The sequence below is a fragment of the Pseudorasbora parva genome, chromosome 6 (genome assembly GCF_024679245.1).
Source record: "Pseudorasbora parva isolate DD20220531a chromosome 6, ASM2467924v1, whole genome shotgun sequence".
Lineage (NCBI taxonomy): Eukaryota > Metazoa > Chordata > Actinopteri > Cypriniformes > Gobionidae > Pseudorasbora > Pseudorasbora parva.
Window position 1 is genome coordinate 36,607,001 of NC_090177.1, and position 23,647 is coordinate 36,630,647.

A 23,647-nucleotide genomic window follows, 5' to 3' on the forward strand; every position below is an offset into this window, starting at 1 on the left:
GACATTTTTGCACTTTAGTAAATATTAACATAATATTTTAAATTATTTAAATGTTTAATATTGTTAGTGCAGTTTCTTAAATGTAGTACCTAAATACCAAAATGTCAGTGAAATTTCTCTGAACACTGATAATACATGTTTTTAAAATATTTGTGTTTTTTTTTAATGTAAGATCTAAGGTCTAATTAGTTTTGTGTATCTTAGAATCCTGAATTGCATGATTTTTATCTTTTTAAGATTATTAGAGAAGGTCTACTGTGCAGAAATGTTCATTGTATTTACCATTTAAGGTATTTTCACAATATTGTTGTAGATTTAATAAAATGTATTAAATAACTTGTGACAGTATGGCTTGAGTGTTTAATCAATACACACACACACACACACACACACACACACACACACACACACACACACACACACACACACACACATATATATATTATGAATATATATTCTATAATATATATATAGAATATATATTTCTTTTGGGGCAACGGTGAATAAACAATACAATGAAGTTGCTTTACTAATATAAATTTACCAAATTACATTTTTAGTTTAGGTAAAACTAAAAAGGATTGCTACTACAATTTAAAATGTACAATTGGGCCAATAACATGGGTTGGTAAACTAATTTCTTTTCAGTTGTTTTAATGAATTATTTCTCATTGAGCCAATGTTAACAGACTATTGCTACAATTGATAAAATTACATTTACAGAATTTCACTTGGGCCAATTGAACATTTTAGATGTGACCAGTCACTAGAAAATTTTGAGTTGGGAAGTAGAAATTGAAAAATTTGAGTCAAGTCTACATGCCTTTTATATTATCTGTCCTTAAATATTAATAGTTAATTTAATGGGAAGACCACATTAGGTGAACTTGGTAAAACAAATTTTGTTAGGCCCCATTACTGAATTAAACGGGTCGGAATGAGTCTTCTCAATTATTTTGAAACGTGTTAGTCTTTGCAGAATCCGAAAGGAAACTGATCATCATAATATACTGTATCTCCCTCTCTCTATCTCAAAGGACACTGTTCTTATTCGTTCAAAGAGAAGATGGGTTCTGTCCACCATTGATCTTGAGGAGAACAGTCCTGGACCCTATCCACTTGTGGTAACACAGGTAACTTTACAGTCTCTGACTCCAGTGTGGTGAGTTCACGAAAATGTAAAGAACTCATAACATCTCTTGATGAGAGGTGAGAGGAGTTTTCTATTTTGTGCTGCTGTGCACATTTGGGTAGAACATTTCATAGCAGTACATATTTAGTTATAGGGTGAGGGTGGTTTCACCACAATGCTTCAGGCTGCAGGATTGCTGAATAACTAAAGAAACGTTATCAGCAAGATGCACCCAGTGGTACACCCACTGCTACTTATATACCAATGGTGCAAATAAGCACAGCTATAATAGCAAATTATGGGAGAGCGTTGATATAGTGTGACGATCAGTGTTGCCACAGTTACTTTGAAAAAGTAATCTGATTACTGATTACTGATTACTCCTTTAAAAAGTAACTTAGTTACTTTACAGATTACTTGATTTTAAAAGTAACTAAGTTAGATTACAAGTTACTTTATTAGTTACATTCAGCAGTTGCCGACAACACCGCTGCCGCCTCAAAATAGAAATGACAACCGTTTTTGGCAACACACTTTATTGTATTTATGCCCGAGACTGACGGTCCCGACTTTTTTACGCCCCCTTTTTTTAGGCTTCTCCTTCGTTTTATATTTATTTTAATAATTAAAATGAACAATGAGATGTGCTGGTGGAAACAACATGAGACCATGATAGCTTGCGCCACTGTCAAGATATGGCTCGCGCAGGGTTAAAGAGTCCGTTTCTTCAGAGCAGCTGCTAGAGTTATGGCCTTTTTACAACTGGTTCCTTCATTCGTTTTCTCTGACCAGGTATCTATCTGATTGCGAAATGACCAGGAGTAGGCCTAAATGCCTTCCGAGAGTCTTTCCAGACGTATTTAATTCCGATCACTCAAACAAACCAATTCAGAAGGTGCATGAAAGCATTTCAAACTAAACCGGACAAATGTAAATATATCTGGTTGTTTAAACCACATGTGTAAATTTTACTCCTGGCAAATAATTAAAAAATAAATGTGTGAGAGCGTGTTATGTTGTAGTCAGATAGATATGACGGTGCTACTGCAACATCGCTGCAGATGAGTAAAGCAAGCCAACGCATATGGCCGTAAATGAAACTTTAAAATAAGTCACACAAAACACAATCATCTTCAATATAAAATAATGAGACTAATGATCTTACCAGTGCTTAGGTCGCTCTCTCTCTCATATTGCGATCATTGAATTTAAAATGAGCTGCTGAATAAAATGCTGGAATCTTTTGCTTTGATGTGAACTCCGTTAAATGAGCATATACCGCGGGAATTGAAGATCGGATTTATATTAATTTTGCTGAAGTGTAAGGTAGGCTATAAGACAACCTGCCTGTACTTTTTTTTTTTGTTTGTTTAGATTGTGTAGCCCGTTTCGGGTTTTTTGAGCACCGTTGCGAGCATGTTGTGAGCAGTAGGCTAATCTATCAGCTGCCTCAGCTCGTCAGAAATGCCTTTGTGGTGGTATAATAACTAGCCTACTTTGTTTTTAATGTCAAAGTAGTTATATTTCGTTTCGTTTATTTTTTAAGTTCATTTAGAAAAATGTTTGGAGCAATTTTTGTTTGTTAAATTAAAGTTTTAATTTTTTTATGTGACGACCCAGTGAGTTAACCGCATGTTTAATAGCCTAGTCTCTCAAACCAACTCTTGAATTGTCTTGCCTATATAAACTTTAATTTAACAAACAAAATTAGGATAATAAAAAACGAAACGAAAAATAACTACTTTGACATTAAAAACAAAACTGAACTATTTTAATGGCTGCAACAATGTAAAAAATAAAATAAATAAATAAAAAACACGGCTCCAGCTGTCGGTTTTTACAAAGGAAAATGACTAAAATAGTAACTCACAGTGACTTGGATAAGTAACTTTAATCTGATTACTGGTTTGGAAATAGTAACGCGTTAGATTACTCGTTACTGGAAAAAAGTAGTCAGATTAGAGTAACGCGTTACTATGTAACGCGTTACTGGCATCACTGGTGACGATACTGTATTGTATTGTACAGTCAAAGATAAGAGTGCCCAAGAAAGAGACCCAGAGGAAAAGAAGAGAGTCCCGAGTCTTTTATTATCTCTTCCTTGACCATGTGACTCAAAGCCAAATGTGAGACATTTAAACTAACCAATCAGATGATTACAACTTCCCCCGCTGTACTAAAGGTGTGACAAGAGGCAGACACATGTAGACACATCTTGGCCTACAGGCGTCAGTCACTATCAACACCTCATGTACCTTTAGGGATCCAAATGGCCCTTGGAGGGAGTTGGAATAGAAAAGCAAATAAACTTTTTTTCTTAATTTTCAATCCTACAATAGATAGCTTTAGTTTCAGCACATGAATATTTTACTTGCTGATGGTATTAGGAGGAGGAAAATTTGAGTTCTGCTCCTGGAGGGCCAATTTTCAGCAGAGTTTAGCGCACATTTGGCGGGAAGTTTCTAGTGATCCTAAAGCTAATCCTATACGTGGCCTTAAAGATAAAAGCCATAAAAGTCCATTTTGATTTGAAAGGATCTTTAAAGGTGCTGTATGTAACTTTAATAAAACATAAAAATTAGAAATCTGAAATGGGTGTTCCGATTCGGAATGTCTGTTTTTGTTTTGGTCTATGTGATCCCGCCCGCTGCCAATTTACCAATATATTAAGACACCAGGGTTGCCAGTTTACAAAAAAATGCAGCTTATTGCCACCATATTAGCCAGTAAACAAACTGATCAGAGGCTGCAGTTGTGTCTTAAACTTAAAGTAGCAACCCATGTGAGTGTCAAGTGTGAAGAGGAGGGGCATGGGATTTTTTTTTGTTGAACTTGGACTGAAGTAATATAACATTCTGCACCTTAAAGGGGTGAAGGTGACTTTCCCTTTTGATATATAAAAGGTCATGGTAATATAAGATTATCCTGTAAGTTTCAGAGCTGAAAACGTCCTTGTTAGTCAAATAAAAGCTTTTATAGACACCAGGCCCAGAAAACGATCGTGTGCACATCTATGCGTCGTCGCGTGACGAAACACACACCTCTACAGAACGTCTACTTCAGTAGCCCCGCCCACCGACTCATGGAGCTTCGAAGAAGATAGCAAGCTATTGCGCTATTCCTGGTTGTGGAAGAACAGTCGCTGCATAAACTTCTTTCGGTTTCTAATATTAGGAACATGCGGTTATTTTTAATGAAGTTCCAGCTCACGTGGAGAAGACATTACGCTTGTTCGCTGCGGGATGTTTTCACTGCGGGATCATTTGTAAACAAATCTCCGGTCGGTTCTGGATTTGGATCCGACAGGAATGGTGCAACACACTTATGTGAATAAAACGTGTTTTTATATGTGATAGTATTGCATTGTTATAGATCGTTTTGATTATGTGTATGTGTCTAACAGAACATACCTTTAGTACGCTGGACTGTATGGGTCAGGGCTCGCAAAGCCCAACGTCCCAGGGCTATGTGTTTTCCAGACGGGCTCCAAATCATAAGCATGTCGGCAGGCTGATGAATCTCATAATATTCCTTCCTTGTTCTGCGCTGTTCTCTCTTTCTTGACTTGACATTTGAAGGGCGCGTGTGCACGTGTGTGTGTATGTGTGTGTGTACGCAGTTTGTGCTTATATCGACCGATCATGCGGGCTATGTAATACAGAAATAATAGTCCAATCAATCGCGGGTGGATGAGAAACAAATCATTGTGTTTGTTTGATAAAGACGTTTACGTGCCCTGTGAGATAATCATCCCGGTTGCCGCTTTCAAAACAATCCCTCCCTCATGTGAACTATACTGGAGCTGAAGCTCATTAAATATGCAAATCTTATCCAATCCTAGCCGTGGGCTTTTACTTCCAAGTCTCCAGTGCGGCACGCCCATCAAAACCCAGCGTTCAGGAGACAGCATCAAAACCAGTGCAGAAAATAGCCTATATTACTTATTAGTTATGATGTTTTTGAATGTAAAAACCACCCAAACTTCATTAGTTGACATCATACAACAGTATAAAAAATGTAAAAAGCCAGTTCATGACACCTTTAAGTAATATCAATCATCAGGTGTCATGTGGTTTCTTTAAATAGGATTGATTATCATGGTTTTATTTAGAATAATGAATGTTTTGTCTAAAAAGTGAACAAATATATAATCATAAATGGTACGTTAATTACATTTTTTTTGATGCTAGATGTTCAACGACAAAAAGGGGGGCAACACCGAAAAGTTCCGCATCAAAGGAGATGGGGTGACGAAAGAACCACTTAATTTGTTTTCCATTGACGAAAACGACGGGACTGTATACGTACATCGACCCATCGACCGGGAAATGAATCCCATCTTCCATGTAAGATCTCACAAAGCAAGCAAGATTTCAAGGCGGTATTTGATATGACATGAATGCTAACAAAATAATAAATACGGCGGGATTCAAAGAATGGACTGATTCAGTTTATTTTGATGTAGTTCAGAGTGGCATTTCAATTTTTTTGTAGGTGGACTTTGACGTGCTGGACAGGGTGACTGGTGAAGCTGTGGATAAAACGCTGTCATTTAATGTGGAAATAAAGGATCTGAATGACAATAGACCTGTGTTCAACCCGGAAGTCATCCATGCACCATTTGCCGAGAACATAGCTGAAGGTTCAGAGAACATGTATTACTGCATACATGAAGATAAAGTGTAGTTTTGTCTGTTAGAGTGCTTTTGTCTATCATATAAACTATTACCATTAAATGCCAAGCAGAGAAATGTTCTCTTTTTGAACTATTTTTGTTTTAACAGGCACTCCGCTGACAACGTTACAAGCTCATGACAATGATCAGATGGATACTCCTAATTCCCAATTCACCATGAGAGTGGTGTCACAAGAACCTGCCTCACCAAAAATGTCCCTGAGGGACATGACTGGCACCACTAAAATCAAGCAGCTCATCTTCACAGGATGCTTTGATTATGATGTGGGTAACTACCTAATGACAGGGCAAATGCATGTTTTGAGAATTTTCCAGTATTTTTAATCTCTTGTCTCTTTCGTGTTTTAGAAAGCAAAATTATATAAAGTCTTAGTTGAAGCGAAGGATAAAGGGTCACCTGCAATGTCTTCAACTGCAACTGTTTTACTGAACATCACAGATTCCAACACCCATCTACCAGAATTCACTTCTGCCAAGGTTAGTCAGGCTAGACAAACTTTTTTAGACTGATGTGCAAGAAAAAGTGTAAGCACCAGGCTTGCCACTGCCAGCAGTTGGCCATGATAGTAGTTGAAAAAACTCAGGGTTACAGGATAAGTTTAGAGTTGGCCAGACCAAACTAATCCAATCATGCTTTGTTGTTAGCATTATGGTGGTCATCAATGTTCCCTGTAAACTCTGGCCTTGATCCTAAATTCATGGAACGTGAGCACATAAAAGCATGACATCAGTAGTTATCAGCCAATCAAATGCTGTGAAATGGTGAAACTCAGGGCATGTTCAAGCTCAAACTGGTGCGCAGTTTTTCCAACCGTCATTCCGGGTTGAACGACATGTTTCCTGGAAACCGGTGTGCAACAGGGTTTGAGATCCGTTTTCTCCTGTTTGGTATCAGAAATGTCAGCCCAGTCAGCAGCAACATGTATAAAAACCATGCGGAATTAGAGAGACAGTAAAGTCCAAGTAAAGTTTATAAATGTGTCCACTGCAGCTCTTTATACGCAACGATTGAAGATATTAGAAGACATGTTTGCAGGTGCGGATTAATGCACAGGCTTGCCTTGGCTGCAGCCTAGAAGCCCCACGTGTGCAGGGACCCCGGATTGGCCAGGCTTTAAAAAAAAAACAAACAATGTATTTACTTCCGCACAAAAAAAAAAAGACCATCATTGGCCCATAAGAAACATAAAAAAGGCAGATGATTGGAAATATGTGACTTGGGTCTGTGCATCTGTCCAGTCAGCTGCTGGTTTTCATTTATATCAGTGCTATTGCTAAAGAAAGTAAAATAGTGGGGAACAAAAACTGAAAATACAAAGGTAAAAATGCATGCGGTTATTAACGTTACTGTAGTGTAAAGCAGAGCAGGGCTGAGTGTTGTGATCCTGAGCACGGCCGCTGGAGCGATTGTTAAACAAATACCCGCCTCACGAATACCGGGACTTTTATTATGACATGACGGGACACATTCGCCGGGCGCCGGCACTGATCTGCTCTTCCGGTTATGATTTTGAGGTAATGCAGCTCTGTTTATCATATTAGATACATTTAAGTGTGTTGAAAATAATGTTATGACGTTACTCCGTGCGTTCACTTGTTCACACTGCTAAGAGTAAAGCTCTCCTGCCAAATTAAAGCCGAAACCGAGGGTAACGTAGATATGACGCAATTGACAGGCGACTCTCTCAAACGCAATGCTGAAACGTCCCTGTCCTTAGTTAAAATAGCAATTTTCTCACAATTTACAAATAGTTGGAAACATCTGGGATATTGTAGGCACTCAACTGAACAAAATATATAACACCGGCCTAGTGGTTTTTGGATATTTTACTGCAAAAATACTACATAGTGCACCTTTAAGGCTGGTTCTTTTTTCACGTTATGGAGGGCGATCAGGTTTTTCTTTTGATTGTATTATTAATCTGTATTTACAACAAAGCCTCAAATTCACTTCTCGCAAAAGAGTCAGCGCGATTAAATTGTCTCTTTTGCAGACAAAAGAATATGACGTATGTAAATGAATGCATTTGCACAGCAAGAAGAAAATATCTCGCTATATCAGTGTAAGTGAAATTTGTGAAGTTAGTTTATGTAGTTGATAATATATAAATAAGTATACATGAACATCTTAGTAAATTTTAAAGCTTTATCTATCAATTCCAAATCTTATTTTATATATTATACATTTATATTCATTTAAATGCTTAATACTAATTGTTAAACTGAAATTGCTTATGCGTAATGGATTAGGGATATAATAATGATATAAATAATAATATAATTATAAATAAATAATAAATCATATAAAATAAATAAAAATCATCACTAAAAGCCAGATAATTTTGTCTTAAATATATTTTACTGTGTACTGACCTTTAATTTAGAGCCAGGGAAACTGGGGGAGTAATTTATTTAATCAGAGATATGTCAGCTGATTGGTCCAATTTCGGTTTGAGATCTCTCACCTAGAACAAAACTTCAGGCCTGAAGCAGGTTAGTCATGGAGTGCAAGTTATTATTGTGATAAACACAACTAAAAGCCAAAAGCATTTTCATGGTGCCTAAAACCATGGGTTAGCACAAAATAAACTTACTAAACCTGCCTATCCACCTAAACTGGCATCATGGTCAGCATGCCAGCATGCCATACTCAGCAAAACAAAACTTGTTCACTGACCAAAAATCTAAATATGCCACTCCCATTCCTAAAATACATATTTTACAGTCACTGTTATGTGTTATACATAACAGTGACTGTAAAACTACATGTCACTACATGTAGTAGTAATCATAACCAGCGTCTGTTTTCATAAAGGAGGAGGTCAAAGGTTTCCAGATCCCCCTCCATCACAAAACTCATCTTCCCATCATCTATCTAGCATAGTTTTTTCATGGTAGAATATAAAATAGGTACATTTCAGTGCAAGCATTTCAGTCAAATACAATGCATACAATATGACAACCTGCAAGAAAACTGCAATAATAATGATGAAAAAAACATGGTATGAGTTTAAAAATAGCCAATTTCTGCAGTGAAACCAAAGACTTGGCAATCATGACTGTGTGGTGTGTCTTCAAAACATTACAGTTTGTCTTCTGATGTAGCAACATCGGGTCAACCAATGGCATGAGATTAGGGCAGAGCAATGTGTTTGGCTGACCAATGACAGTAGGGCAGTGTGTTTAGGAAACCTGTTTATAAACAGTCAACTGGGTGCTTGTTATGGGAGACAGCATAGCAACTCACTCAAAACCAATCAGAATTCCTCAGCAACCACATAGTTTCACCTAGCCAGTCCATCAGACTGACGGCAAACGGTCTGGACTCCATCGCAGCTTTCGTTGGCCAAGGACCGCCCAAGAGCACGTTTGACTGACATGTAACACAACCAGTCACAGTTCATTTAGTTCTGTCATGTTTAGATGTGTGAAAGTCGATGTCCCTGCAAAAACAGACCGGCGCGCACCTTTAAATGATTAATTCCAGAACATTTTGGACGTTTACTGCAACAATGGAGCTGCAAACTTCACAAACTTTTGAAAAACCAAAGTTTAGTTGATTCTGGTACACTCTTAAAAATAAAGGTAAATGGTTCTTTGGCAGGGTGTACGGTATCATGAAGAACCTTTAATATCCAAAGAACTTCCATTGCACAAAAGGTTCTTTGTAGTGCAAAAAGGTTCTTTAGTGTATAAAATGGCTAGAAAAAAATGGTCCTTTAAAGAACCTTTCACAAAACGGTTTCACAAAATCACTGTCAAACCCCATTTTTGTTTCTTTCTGATACCTTTATTTTTAAGAGTGTTCTCATCACAGTTCACGACAGAACATAAGGGAGTTTGGAGTGTTATCTTGTGTGTGATATGATATACTCTGATATACATTAATGTATCTGTGTGAACCAGTACAACATTGAAGTGATGGAAATGGAATCAAACAAGGAGATCCTAAGAATTGGCGTCAAAGACAAGGACACACCAAACACACCTGCATCAAGAGCGGTGTTCACCATCCTGAAGGGCAACGAAGATGATAATTATAAGATCGAGACAGACCCTAAAACCAATGAAGGCGTGCTGTCGGTTATCAAGGTAAATGCCAGTTTCCTTTAATATTTCATTCAATTGTAAGAAACATGTATCCAGTGTATTTAAAGAGAAAGTTGCCATCTCTATTTATATAGCACTTTGAACTAGTAATGATCAATGATGCAAACAGAATTAAATGTATCTGTAAAGCAGCTCTATAAAGACATTGTTCAGTTGAAATAGTTTCAGAGTTGATTCAGTTCAGATCAATAACTGAGTTCAATTCTGCTATAAAGCAGTCATCATCCAGCTCAGTTCAGATTTCATCCGATTGTGTCAGTGCAGTCAAATCAATAACATTGCTGAATATTAACTCGTATAGAAGTCATCACTGGGAACTGGTTTACATACGTATTACAGTATTTTTCCCCCCATGCTTGTTAGGTTCACATTGTGTTGACAGAATGAAAAACAAGACTGCATTTAAAAAAACCAAAAAAACAATGGACAGCCTGTGGTTATGTGCTCACAATATAAATGTATTTTACAGGGGAAGAATTTTGAGAAAACTGAGATCACAGAACTGGAGATAGCAGTCGCGAACGAGGAGAAATTATTTCAGTGTGTTGATGGAAAGGTTCAAACAGGCTCCACACCAAAGCTTAACACTGTCAAAGTGGCAGTGAAAGTCATTGATGTGAATGATCCCCCTGTATTTAAGAAGACTTTTGAAATGATTTACCGAAATGAAAATGGAAATCCAGGAGATGAGTTATTTGTACCTGAAGTCAAAGATGAAGACTCGGATGTAAACAACATCAGGTGTGGTTGAGCTTTGCAATATCATATTACTCATAATTTAAACTTTTACTTTCACCATAGTGTAATATAATTGTGCAAAGGTTTGTGGTTCATAAGATTTTTAAGGTTTTTATGATTTGAAATGTTAAATCTCCTTTACTCACCAAAGCTGCATTTATCTGATCAAAAGTACAGTAAAAACAGTAAAATTGCGAAATATTACAACTTAAAAGGATCTGTATATATGTTACACACCTCATGAAATCAAAATCGACCTTATTCGCATTGTTAGCAAACAAAGGTTAAAAAAAAAAGTTAATATACAGAAAGAAAATCGCGATAATCTTTTATCAAAATCTGAAAAGTAACTTTCCATACATTTGTGTCAATGTATGGAAATGTTAAAGTGTCTACTGTCACTTTTGATCAATTTTATGCATCCTTGATTAACTTAATAATGGTGAATACTTAAAGGAATATTTAATAAAAGTATTAATTTACACTGTAAAAACAGAGGCTTATTGAGAGGTGGGAAACAAGAGTTTTGGATGATCATGAAGAAGAAAGTAAAGCAAAAGTATTATACTATCTGTATATCTGTATGTAGGTATGAGTTAGTACAAGACCCAGCCAAATGGGTGAGTGTTGACCCGAAAACAGGAAAGATCACCACAGTTCAGACGATGGACCGGGAGTCGTCATTTGTCAAAAATGGGACCTACACTGTTGTAGTCCAGGCTATTGATGACGGTAAGCACCAAAACATCTGTTCAGTATGTTCCATCAACCCGAACACTATTCCAAATGTGAACTATGACAACATAGACAATCTATCAATTCGATTTGAATCAAAGTGATGCAAATTAAATGGTAAACATGCAAGTAATTATATTTTTTTTTTTAAAGACATAAGAATGGACTACTAACTTACTGCACAGTATGGAGCCCCTTAAGAGGACATTAATTAGATGGGATTCTTCTATTAAAGGGGTGATGAACTTTCCCTTGAACTTTTGATATATAAAAGGTCATGGTAATATAAGATTATCCTGTTCGTTTTAGAGCTGAAAACGTCCTTGTTAGTCAAAGAAAAGCTTTTATAGACACCAGGCCCAGAAAACGAGTGTTTGCTTCTACTGACGTCAGTGCGCGACAAAACAACGCCTATACACAATAATAAGCGTGTGAAGTTCAGTAGCCCCGCCCACCGACGACACGTATGGGCCAGGGCTCGCAAAGCCCTACGTCCCAGAGCTGTGCGTTTGCTCCAAAACGGAAGCCCGTCGGCAGGATGATGAATCTTGTTATATTTCTTTTGTTCTGCTGTTCTCTCTCTTGATGTGATATTTGAAGGGTGCGCTTGCGCATGTGTATGTGTGTGCGGTTCAGGCTTATATCGACCGATCGCGCGGGCCATGTGACGTTAATACAAAAATAATAGTCCAATCAATCGTGGGTAGATGAGAGCTAAATCATTGTGTTTGTTTGATAAAGACGTACTTGAATCAGTCCGGTTGTCGCTTTCAAATAACCCCTCCCTCATGTGAATTGAACTGACAGGGGGCTAGATACATAGACTGTAAAAAAAATCACCCATAGTCGTGGAACAGGGTGTGCCTCAAGTTGTCTTGGGCTGCTCCTCTACACAATCTTTACCAATGATCTTCCAACTGTTTTAGATAAAGCAAGCATTTCTATGTTTGCTGATGATTCCACCGTATATTTAGCAGGAACTGATATTGGTGATTTAAAAGTAAAACTACAAAGAGAACTACAGTTAGTGGTGAACTGGATAAGGAATAACAAATTGATTCTCAATGTATCCAAAACTATATGTTTTGTAGTTGGAACTCCTTTTAATTTACTTGCCAAACCAAAGCTTGAACTTAGCTTAGAGCAGAATTCAGTTGAGCAAAAAGAAGTGGTTAAATTATTAGGAGTGATGATTGATAGTAGATTGTGTCGGGACAAACATGTTCAGAAACTGTTAGCTAAAATGGGCAACACTTTGGCTGTTATTAAAAGATGTGCAAAATATTTTACACCACAGATCGTTAAACAAGTACTTTATGCATTGTTTTTTTTCACACCTTGATTCCTGCTCTGTGGTTTTGGAAGAAACCTTGGAACCATGTTTTGCTGAAAAACTTTGATACGTACCACCTACCTAAACATTGTGGCAGACCAGGTACACCCTTTCATGGAAACAGTATTCCCTGGTGGCTGTGCCTCTTTTAGCAGGATAATACAATAATGGTTCAGGAATGGTTTAAGAAACATAATGAAGAGTTCAAGGTGTTGACTTGGCCTCCAATTTCCCCAGATCTCAATCCAGTCGAGCATCTGCGGGATGTGCTGAACAAACAAGTCCGATACATGGAGGCCCCACCTCGCAACTTAGAGGACTTAAAGGATAACCTGCTAACATCTTGGTGCCAGATTCCACAGCACATCTTCTTGGAGTGTAGTGGAGTCCATGCCTCTACGGTTCAGGGCTGTTTTGGCCGCAAAAAGGGACCAACACAATATTAGTCATTATATTATGCCTGATCGGTGTGTGTGTATATATATATATAGTAATGGGGTGAGGAATCAAACAACAAGAGATCTTCAATAAAGGCCCCAAAGGATGTGTTTATTGAGTAGTGGTGGTGTCAATGTGTCGAGGTGAAGTGCACTGGTGCTCTCCGTGATCCGCCTTGGTCTTTCCTTGTGTGGTTAAGTTCTGGGTGTATGCGTCAAGCTCTCACTCTGGGGCTATATATATATATATATATATATATATATATATATATATATTATGAAGACTTATATTCTAATTCTTAAAGGTGCCCTAGAATGAAAAATTGAATTAACCTTGCCATAGTGAAATAATAAGAGTTCAGTACATGGACATCACATACTGTGAGTCTCAAACATCATTGCCTCCTACTTCTTATGTACATCTCGTAAATCAAAAACACCACGGTAAAAAAAAAATGCTTCTCAACATAAACCCAACCGTGACGCAAGCGTTGGGGACAAGCGGCAACCTTCCGCAATTTCGCCTCAAGCCAATACGGAAGTAATGTAAACTACAATTCAACTCATTCGTTTACATTATATAAAGCCTTAAAGTTCTGCATAATTAAGGGCGTGGTTACTTTGTGTAACACGGTGATCCACTGGAGGCAAGGTTGATGAACCCAAGTGCAGTTTATTAAACATAAATCCAAACATAAACAAAAGACTTGGCAAACAAAATAAAACTTTACTTGACTTAGACTTGACTTTACGAAACACTCACCAACAGTGGGTTACAACATCATCAATAACTGACAAAGACTCCGGCAAACATGAGGGCTTAAATACACAAGGGCAAGTGACAAAACGAGGGACACCTGTGAACAACGATTAACCAATAAACCAATGACAACAAGACACAGGAACACGAGGCAGGAACACATGAGGGCATGGAATCACATGACAATAGACCACATGACAAGACCAGGAAGTGCATGACAAAACATGACAGTGAACATGAAAGGTGTGTTCGACATCGGCTGCGGCTGGATGGATGCGATCGGCGAGAGTAGCCGAGTGCAGGCTGGGAGGAGCTGCAAACGGAGACGTGAAGTCGGACACTTTCTGCTTCCCGTGGTGACGCTTGAGCTGCGTTTGCAAACTTTATCACAGCTGAAGTTAAATAAATGCAGTATTTCTCAAATACACAGATGTTTCAAATGATATTTTCATCCAAAACTTTATGTACTGCTTAATAAAGCGTCTATTTGGACAAGATTAAAGTTCAACATATAAACCTACACTATCAATGAAGTGTTGTCAACGGTTTTTATCAGTTTTAGTTTGATAAACATGACAATATAACATCGCGACTACATGAAAAGAGGTTTTACTGTTATAAATAAATGATTTGTGAGCATTAGCGTGACATAAGTTTTCAGAATAAACACGAAACGCACGTGATCGCTGTCATACGGCGAATCGGCCAATCGTGGATCAGCTGTGTCGTCATCAGAGCTCGAGCAGCCTCCTGCAGCCACCCTTGAGAATCTGCAGCGGCTGCATCAGCCGCCTGCTCTCGAATCGCTCTCGCGGTACTTTGTTGACATACGTCACAGTCACGTGCCGTCGGCGTTGTCTCAAGTCGGACAAAATTTCTAACCGGCATGCACTGCTTTAAGTCAGCCGCCGATCGGTCTGCGCATCGCTAGGTGAAGTCGAACAAGCCTGAAACCTTAAAACATGAAACATGAACCTACACCAAAACACCTTGTGACACTTTGAGTGACAGGTGGATAGCCATTTATCTGCCGTCTATAGTCATTGCATCACCTTAGCTCCGCCCACATCCCGCCTTTTTGCCCATTTTCTGTTATCCGGGAGTGACACGCGATGACTCGCTCGCAAGATGGCGACGGCCAGCTCGCCCCTACTTTAAGCTTCAGAACGGCTTATCGGAATCATATGGGTGACGTCACGGACACTACGTCCATATTTTTTTACAGTCTATGGTTGGGGATCATTTATATGCACACCCCCAACATTTGCATCTGTCCAAACATGTGCATTGTCAGGCGGAACTGATGGTAACTGGGACTGCAGTTTGCAACAAGACACTTGAGGATAGCAAAAACGGCTCTCATGACACACGTCATGTTTAGGCTGTTCAAAGGACTGTTTTCATATGTCAACAGTCATGGTTGAGGTTTATTATGATCGGATACCACAACAATTTATTTCAAAATCGTTCGTTTGTTTGGCCCATTTCAACCAACCTTCGCTTAGTGTCTTAAACTGAAGAAAAGCGGCGACTGTATTCCTGCAAGCAGGGCCGGCTCTAGCTCTTTGGTTGCCCTAGGCGAGATGTAGTTTTGCGCCCCCCACCCCTCCACCCCACTCCACTCACTTTTATCGTCTCTATTCTAATTCAGCACATGTCTGTTTTCCTAGGCCTACCCCTAACCGAGAAGCACTTATTATTAAACACGTTCGACGCTTTATTTTCACTTTTCAAACTTTTTCTCACTTTTTATTGAAAATAAATGCCTTTCCGATCTGATATGTGATGGGAAAAGGGAATAGAGCGAGTGTGGCAAAAGGCAGGATCAAACGTCTGATCGATTTGCATCAAATCTTGATGCCATGCGTCTTACCCCTACACTACAGCCACTGTAAAGAATTTGGTGAACACAGCATATTTGTGTTTAATGCAAATAATATGGCATCTTTCGTAAGGCTGCTCCAGTAAAAAAAAACACACAAAAAACGAGAGGACGTATTTATTTCCTTCCGACGCCACGTTATTTATGAAAAGTTTGTAGGTTATTGTAGATTATTGTCAGTGAAGTTATGTTTGCAATACTTATAGTAATTATGTAGAAAACTAGCAAGTGATAGCTTAGTGACAATATTAATAATATTTATAAAATAAATATTAGTTGATAAGATTGATACTAAGTAATTTTATTTTGTTTGACAAATTATTGGCTGAGATAAGAAGACTAACCTCTATACTGGGCTTTCTTTCGATTTTCTTCCTTTCTTTTTTTTCTCTTTTTTCGTCCCTGTGCATCCGCGGGGTTTAGATGCCTCGTTTTTGATGAACGCGCAAGATGAGCACTTGCCTGACCTAACGCCTGAACTAATAATCAATAATCACCACAAATTCAATCTAATAATCAGGTTGATAAGTAATAAAACGTGTGGCTGAGGGGGCGCCCTATGATGATCATGTTTAATGAACATTATGTTGTATTTAGCTTGTTCCGATTATATGCTTAATGGGAAGTAATGGGCGGCACTAAAGCGCGCTCGCGCCCCTAACACAATTGTCGCCCTAGGCAACCGCCTAGCTCGCCTATAGCAAACGCCGGCCCTGCCTGCAAGCAGTAAGTAGCCTAGTGATTTATCCACTTATTGACTAGATGTTTAAACAATTAATGATTAAATTGAAAGTTTCTTTAAAGAGACCGCATTGTCTAGATGACGCAAGATGCTAGTACAGTAACAATAGGAAACTCCAAGTACCATACCAAACTAAATAGTGTGTCTAATGACAAAGGTTGATATTATTTTGTATTACACGTTAACGTTTATTAACGTTAGATACGTTGCTTACAGATCGTTCACTCGATCCTTCTAGCAAACGTCACCTTTTCTATCATATAAGTTCAAATGACAGTCATTTGACAAGGCTATTCATTTTGTAAAAATATAAGTTATATATTTATATTTTTGAGAACTGAAGTAGGCCTATGATGTTTTCACATGCTTGTTCAGAGTACATCACAGTCAGTGCGTAGCCTACATTGTGACTAACGTTATATAAACATGCAATATCGTCGACGAAAAAGGACGAGTCTAAAATGTAGACTGAACGACACTTTAAGCAGAACATCTCAAATGGAGATTGCTGAAATGCAGCTTAATTTATTGGTGTCTTCAGATCATCTGCGCGTGAGAGAGAGCTTGTGTGTAAATGGTTGACAGATTGGACATGTTTAGGTAAAACACCGGATAGTATAAAGTTTTTTTTTCATAGAAAAGCTCTGTTTGGGGGATTTCATTACTGAAATTACTCAAATCACATGTTCTGCTTAAAGTGTCATTCAGTTGGTCTGTGTTCTGTCAGGACTCACGAGCCGCTTCGCTGAACTTGTGTGAGCTGCTGAAATAAGCCAATCAGAGCAAAACTCAACATTAATATTCATGACTCTTCCAAATTAGGCAAAAACAGAGCATTACACCCTAGGGACAATTTATAGGGTTGTAAATGGACCTGTAAAACTGTATCTGGACAAGTTTTGCCCTTAAATAAGCCACAAACCCTCTATGTAGATATCAGAGAACAATTTAACATATTGTTTCAACTCATTCTAGGGCACCTTTAAAATTCCTAATTTAATATTTGTACACAACTCTTTTTTTTTTCTTACATGCTTTTCACAGGAAAACCTCCGGCTACAGGTTCATGTACTGTTGTGGTCTACCTGGGTGATGTTAATGATAATGCTCCCTATCTCACCTCCAAAAACATGGTCATGTGTGTGAACAAGGTCGACCGTGTCACTGTGGTACCAGCAGACATTGATGGTCCTCCATACTCAGGTCCTTTTACTTTCTCTCTGGGTGGAGACAACGAGCTTAAGAAATTCTGGAAGCTGGAGCCCACCACAGGTCAGTCACATACATTTACTTTTTTTTAGGAATGTTCCAATCAAGTTTTTTGTGACCCCGATTCGAGTCATGAAATGTTGAGTATCTGGCCATACAGAGTCCCAATCCGATACTTGTACTTACCTACTGCTTGGTGCACACTTTAAGTTCATTGAAAAGTTATTCAAATCAATGTAATGCATACAGGGATGTGCTGACAGTTTCTCAGGGGCTCAATTGAAAATGGAAAGGGAGCATCTGTCACTACAAAGTGATTCCAATATAACAATTGCTACACGTTTAAAGACATTGGTGGACGTAAAACATCTGTTACAACTGGAGCCATTTTAAACTGACTGTGTGTGTCACAATTATGAATAGGACTATTGATATAAACTTTGTATATTATTGTATAAGTTTTGTGTTTTTTTACTTGTCAGTCAAGTCCGAAGCAAACCATACTGTAAACATGGAAGCTTGAATGTGTGCCTTACAGAGAACTGGGCTTAAACGCAGCAGCTGTAATTCATGAGCATCTTTTCCTTTAAATAGCGGTTGGCAAGCCCACTTGAAGGTGCACAGTGCCACCAGCACCATGTTATCTGTATAAAACAAAGGATCAGGCTTTTTTTCCCTTCTTTTCCTTAGATTTACATTAATATATCTAGCTGTAAGATCTCACATAGTTTGACACCAGTCTTATTTTAACATAATTGCAATGCAATTATAGTTTTTATCAATAGTTTGAACAAGCTTTTATTTATATATATTTTTTCGGCTTCTCATTTTAGTTTAGTATTACTATATCTGACATAGGGCCTACTTATTCTATTTCCTTTCGTACAAATTTTGGCACCCATCTTGTCCGACACCATTTGACCCATGAATGAGGAGACAAATCATGTAGCTTATTGAGGACAACACTGGATTTATAAGTGATCGGCAAGGCCGGACTTACCATTGGGCTTGACTGGGCTCAAGCCCATGGGCCCCGCCCAATAGGGGGCCCCGTCATTTTACGTTTGGTTTTTTCAATAATATGTCAGTCATTTCATTTTTATTTTAAAGTTTGTGGAAAACTGGCAGCCAAAAGTGGCCCGCCAGTGATAATATCTGGCCCGCGCCCGCATCTGCCGAATCTGGCAGATTGTTTTAATAACGGCTGGGTCTGAAACATATTTGCCAGTGTAACGGAGGCAAGGTTTTTTTAAGGTCTATGAGCCAAGCTAACGAGAACTGTGCAGGTAAACTCCTGTCATTTCAAGAGATGCTTTCCTCGTCTATTGTGCAAGCGTGGTGTGAGCATGGCGTTTCTGTTGCGTGTCAGCCGCGGAGCGGCTGCCTGAGGGAAGCCCTATACTTCATGTTAAATATAAATATTTTGCCTTTGATACAGCAAAGACAACGTCGGCAGTCGCCAATTGACCATACATATATATGGTATTGACGGCAAAATAGGCTACAGAAAATTGTATTCTGTATTGACAGGTTTAATATTTCAAAATCGATAATTATGTTGTTTTTTATTATTATAATTAGGCCTATATCTGCATTTATGTTAACCTACAGACTTTCACACATGAAAATGTCATTTTTTAATATGTATTCGTGTCAAAATGGCATATAAACATCTTTTCCTATTCTATTTTGCCTGGAAACGCTTCCAACACGCTCGCATGTCGCGTGAAAAAAAGGCGTCTCTTCTATTTGAAGCATGCACGCGTTTTCCGCACGGCTCGGACCGCACGTGTGACGCAGGCAGTATGCAAGCTCTAACCGGTGGGAGCCGAAATAAAAACGGACACGCCACGCAGCCGAGATGCTCACGGCACGCTTGCAGTGTGTCTCCTGTGCGAAAAGACTCGAGTTCGAGCCCTGCCTGGAGCGGGCAGTGCGAAACTAGGTAGGCTACATCAACATACACTTATTATCAAATTTTTCTTTAGTGATCTTCCCTTCAAAATAATACGAAAAGCTTAAATCGGTGGTCATATAAATAAATTATCAGTTTTTTTTTTTTTTTTTTTGACATGTAACTATTTACCAGTCACCGTTTGAAATTAGCTTTCCACTTCAAATAACGATTGGATCAATTGTATTGTTAAGCCACCAGATGGCGACAAATTACTTTTTAAAAACATTTGTCATTGAATCGTTCATTCAGGAGATTCGTTCAAAGATGGTGATTAATCTATGAAACAGTTGTATTTGATTGAGGAATTGAATCATTCATTCAAACCCGAGTTAAAAAAAAAAAAAAAAAAAAAGATTTTTATTTTTTATTTTTTTATAGACTTCAGCAATTAACATACATTGTTATTTTGTTTAGTTGTTTGTTCAGAATCGTGATCTCTATTTTTATTCTCAGTTTATCCAGAATTGTGTTGTTCTAATACATAGCTTGTGTATTATTTTGTTCTATCTAAAGTAATGTATAGAAGGTAGGGCCCGGAAGTGACTCAAGCCCAGGGGCCCCCACCACCCTAAGTCCTGCCCTGGTGATCGGGTGTACAATTTCCATCCAGCGGGCCAACAATTCTCTAGACTTAAAGGGTTAGTTTACCCAAAAATTAAATGTGTCATTAATGATTCACCCTAATGTCGTTCCTCACCCGTAAGACCTCCGTTCATCTTCAGACACAGTTTAAGATATTTTATATTTAGTCCCAGAGCATATGCAGTCTATGCACACTATACTGTCCATGTCCAGAAAGGGAATAAAAACATCATCAAAGTAGTCCACATGAGACATCAGTGGGTTAATCAGAATCTCTTGAAGCATCAAAAATACATTTTGGTCCAAAAATATAAAAAACTACAACTTTATTCGGCATTGTCCAGTCCTCAAATAAAGATTTAAACAGTCATGAATCAGCGTATTGAATAATGGTTTGGATCGCATGTCAAACTGCCAAACTACTGAAATCACGTGACATTGTCGATCCGAATCATGAATCGATTCACTGATTCATGAACCGTTTGAATCTTTATTTGAGGATTGAAAACAAACAGGGAAGAGAAGACAATGCCGAATAAAGTTGTAGTTTTTGTGATTTTTGGAACAAAATGTCGATGCTTCAAGAGATTCTAACTAACTAACTGATGTCTCATATGGACTACTTTGATTATGTTTTATGCCCTTTCTGGACATGGACAGTATAGTGCTCTCTGACTAAATATAAAATATCTTAAACTGTGTTCTGAAGATGAACGGAGGTCTTACGGGTGTGGAACGACATTAGGATGAGTCATTAATGACATAAATTTCATTTTTGGGTGAACTTGCCCTTCAACATTGGACAGAACTTTGTGACATCTTTGTGACATTATATCTCTGCATCAGAATGCCTAGAGAATTCCTAGCAACGCCCTAGCCACCAATTACAGTTGCTACAACACCCCATAGACATCCATTGAAACTGAATGAGATGATATCTCTGGATCAGAACATAGAGAAATGGCGATCTTTTGACTCAGACCGGTCAGTAGGCTAGGTATCATCCTGGCAACTGTCTAACCACGCCCCAGAAACCATTTAGAGCACCCTAGCAACTGTATACTAAATCGAATAGTCCATATCTCTGGATCAGAACAATATAAAGACTCTTTTAACTAAGACTTCCAAGTAGTCTTGAATTATCACTCAGCCGAGCAATGATGATAAATCTGAAACTTGCAACCACATAGCAAAAATAAACAAGCCGTATCTCAGTATCAGAACATTTCATAGACATGAGAGTTGGCTTTCTAGCAATGACGCAGAGAGTACACACCCAGTACACACAAAAAAAGTCCCAAGCCATTTTTTTAAATGTACCAGTTTCAATAAAGAGCAAAATTACATCAGACTGAATTGAATAGTCCGTTCATATTTTAATTGAACAATTAAGGATTGTTCAATTAAAATATGTAAGGATTATTGAATTCATTTCAATGTGATTTTACTATTAATTTAAATGCACAAATATTAAAAAAGACTTAAAATATTTTGTGTAGCTGCCTAGTGCCGAGTTTTGGCACAGCAAAAATCATATCTATTTTTAGTAATTTTGTTGTTTTTGTTATTTCTATTTTTATTTTGTTTGAATGCTTTATAGTACATCAAGGTAAACTAATTGAGAAATGTTTCAATGGTAACTCTAAAATAAGCTTACATTCATGAGCTTTTTTTTATTTTTTTACATTCAATATATCAGTTTATTTTAACTATCAAAAAGGATAAGGTTACTTGGTATTAATTAAATACATTAGTTAACATGAACTAATAATGAAATGCAATAATAAAGCATTTATTTATCATTGTTAATGTTAATTTCAACATGTACTAATACTTTATTAAAATCTTGTTAACATTAGTTAATGCACTGTGAAATAACATGAACAGCTGAACAGCTGTTAACTAATGTTAACAAAGATTAACATGTACTGCTCATGGTTAGTTCATGTTAGTTACTACATTAACTAATGTTAACTAATGACCATTATTCTAAGGTGTTACTGTTTTTTTTGTTTTTGTTTTGTTAACTATAATAACCATGTATCACACTATTGCTGGGTTTATACCGTAGGAGCAAACACCTCTCTGATAAGTTTGACGTCTCTGCCATATGGAAACTACTCAGTTCCCATAAAGATGCAGGATCAACAAGCGCTTCCGTCAGAAGAGGTTCTGGAGGTGGTTGTGTGTGAATGCACGGGAAGAAACGTGTGTCGTGGGCATCTTCCTTTCTCCTCAAGGCTGGGTCCAGCAGCCATCGGCCTCCTGTTTGCCGGACTTCTCCTTTTGGCCCGTGAGTTTTCAGACTAAATAACAACATCCACTAACAGTCCATCATAGTCAACTAATTTGTTAGTTGCAATGTGCAGTTCATGTAATATCATTTATTGTTGCTGTTTTTCATGAAATCTTTCCAACGTGTGCATAATAGAATGACACACCTTGTTGTTTTTTGCAGTTTTACTCCTCTTTTGTTTCTTCTGTGACTGTAAAAGCAAGAACTTTCAGCACATTCCTCTAAACCTGCAGGATGAGGGTAACCAAACCCTTGTCAAATACAACGAGGAGGGAGGAGGCTCAATCTTTAAGGTATGTGAAACTGGTCTTGTTCAAAGTTCAAAGTTATGAATTTAATAGAAGGTGGTAAAAAGGGTCAGCCGTGTACTCCATTTTTTAATAAGACGTATATCTGGACTGGATGTCCCTTATTTATGTGGCTTGTGCTACAAAAATGCTACTGCATTACTATAAATACCGTATATATATATATAAAAAAAAAATTAACTGTTTATATACACTCATATTTATCAGTCTGAATTAACTTAAATCTTATCGCATAGTTTTAAACCGTTTGAAAATATATATAATAATATAACTTATATATATAATATAACTTGTATTACTTTTTTAATTAGACTGATTTGTGGATGTGTTCGGATTCAAAGCATTATCAGATTATTTTAGAGAATTATGCTGAAAAACATTGACAGCCAATCAAAATCCACCCCGCTGTAACTAGCTCGAGCACTTAAAGTGAAAACTCACAAGTTGTCCATAAAATCAGAGGGAAATGATGGTGAATAACACTGACATAGAAGCACCTAACCCTGTTTGTTAGCCTAAACTTGACACGAACTGTAAACGTGTCCTTCAAATCTGATTGGTTGATTAAATGTTGTTACAGGATCAATAAAGATGTTGATCCAGACTCAGGATCTGAGTTTAGGGACATTCCAAAGTATCGTCAGTGATATTTGCATATAAAGACTGAACCTGTGGTTACCTATTCGGCAAAGTTTTACGAGGAATAACATCTGTGGACTAAGAACAAACC

General features: G+C 37.8%; 1 protein-coding gene across 1 annotated transcript in view; it reads left to right on the top strand.

Annotated features, from left to right (window-relative positions):
• The window catches only part of cdh26.1 (cadherin 26, tandem duplicate 1), a 40,417-nt gene that overhangs the window by 5,433 nt on the left and 11,337 nt on the right, over window positions 1-23,647 (top strand). Inside the window, exons 3-13 of the mRNA XM_067446814.1 lie at window positions 1,038-1,133; window positions 5,323-5,478; window positions 5,627-5,774; window positions 5,917-6,092; window positions 6,177-6,305; window positions 9,735-9,920; window positions 10,408-10,679; window positions 11,266-11,408; window positions 17,610-17,837; window positions 22,385-22,606; window positions 22,772-22,902. Of these exons, the coding sequence (XP_067302915.1) occupies window positions 1,038-1,133; window positions 5,323-5,478; window positions 5,627-5,774; window positions 5,917-6,092; window positions 6,177-6,305; window positions 9,735-9,920; window positions 10,408-10,679; window positions 11,266-11,408; window positions 17,610-17,837; window positions 22,385-22,606; window positions 22,772-22,902 (1,887 nt within the window). The remainder of the gene's footprint in view (window positions 1-1,037; window positions 1,134-5,322; window positions 5,479-5,626; window positions 5,775-5,916; window positions 6,093-6,176; window positions 6,306-9,734; window positions 9,921-10,407; window positions 10,680-11,265; window positions 11,409-17,609; window positions 17,838-22,384; window positions 22,607-22,771; window positions 22,903-23,647) is intronic.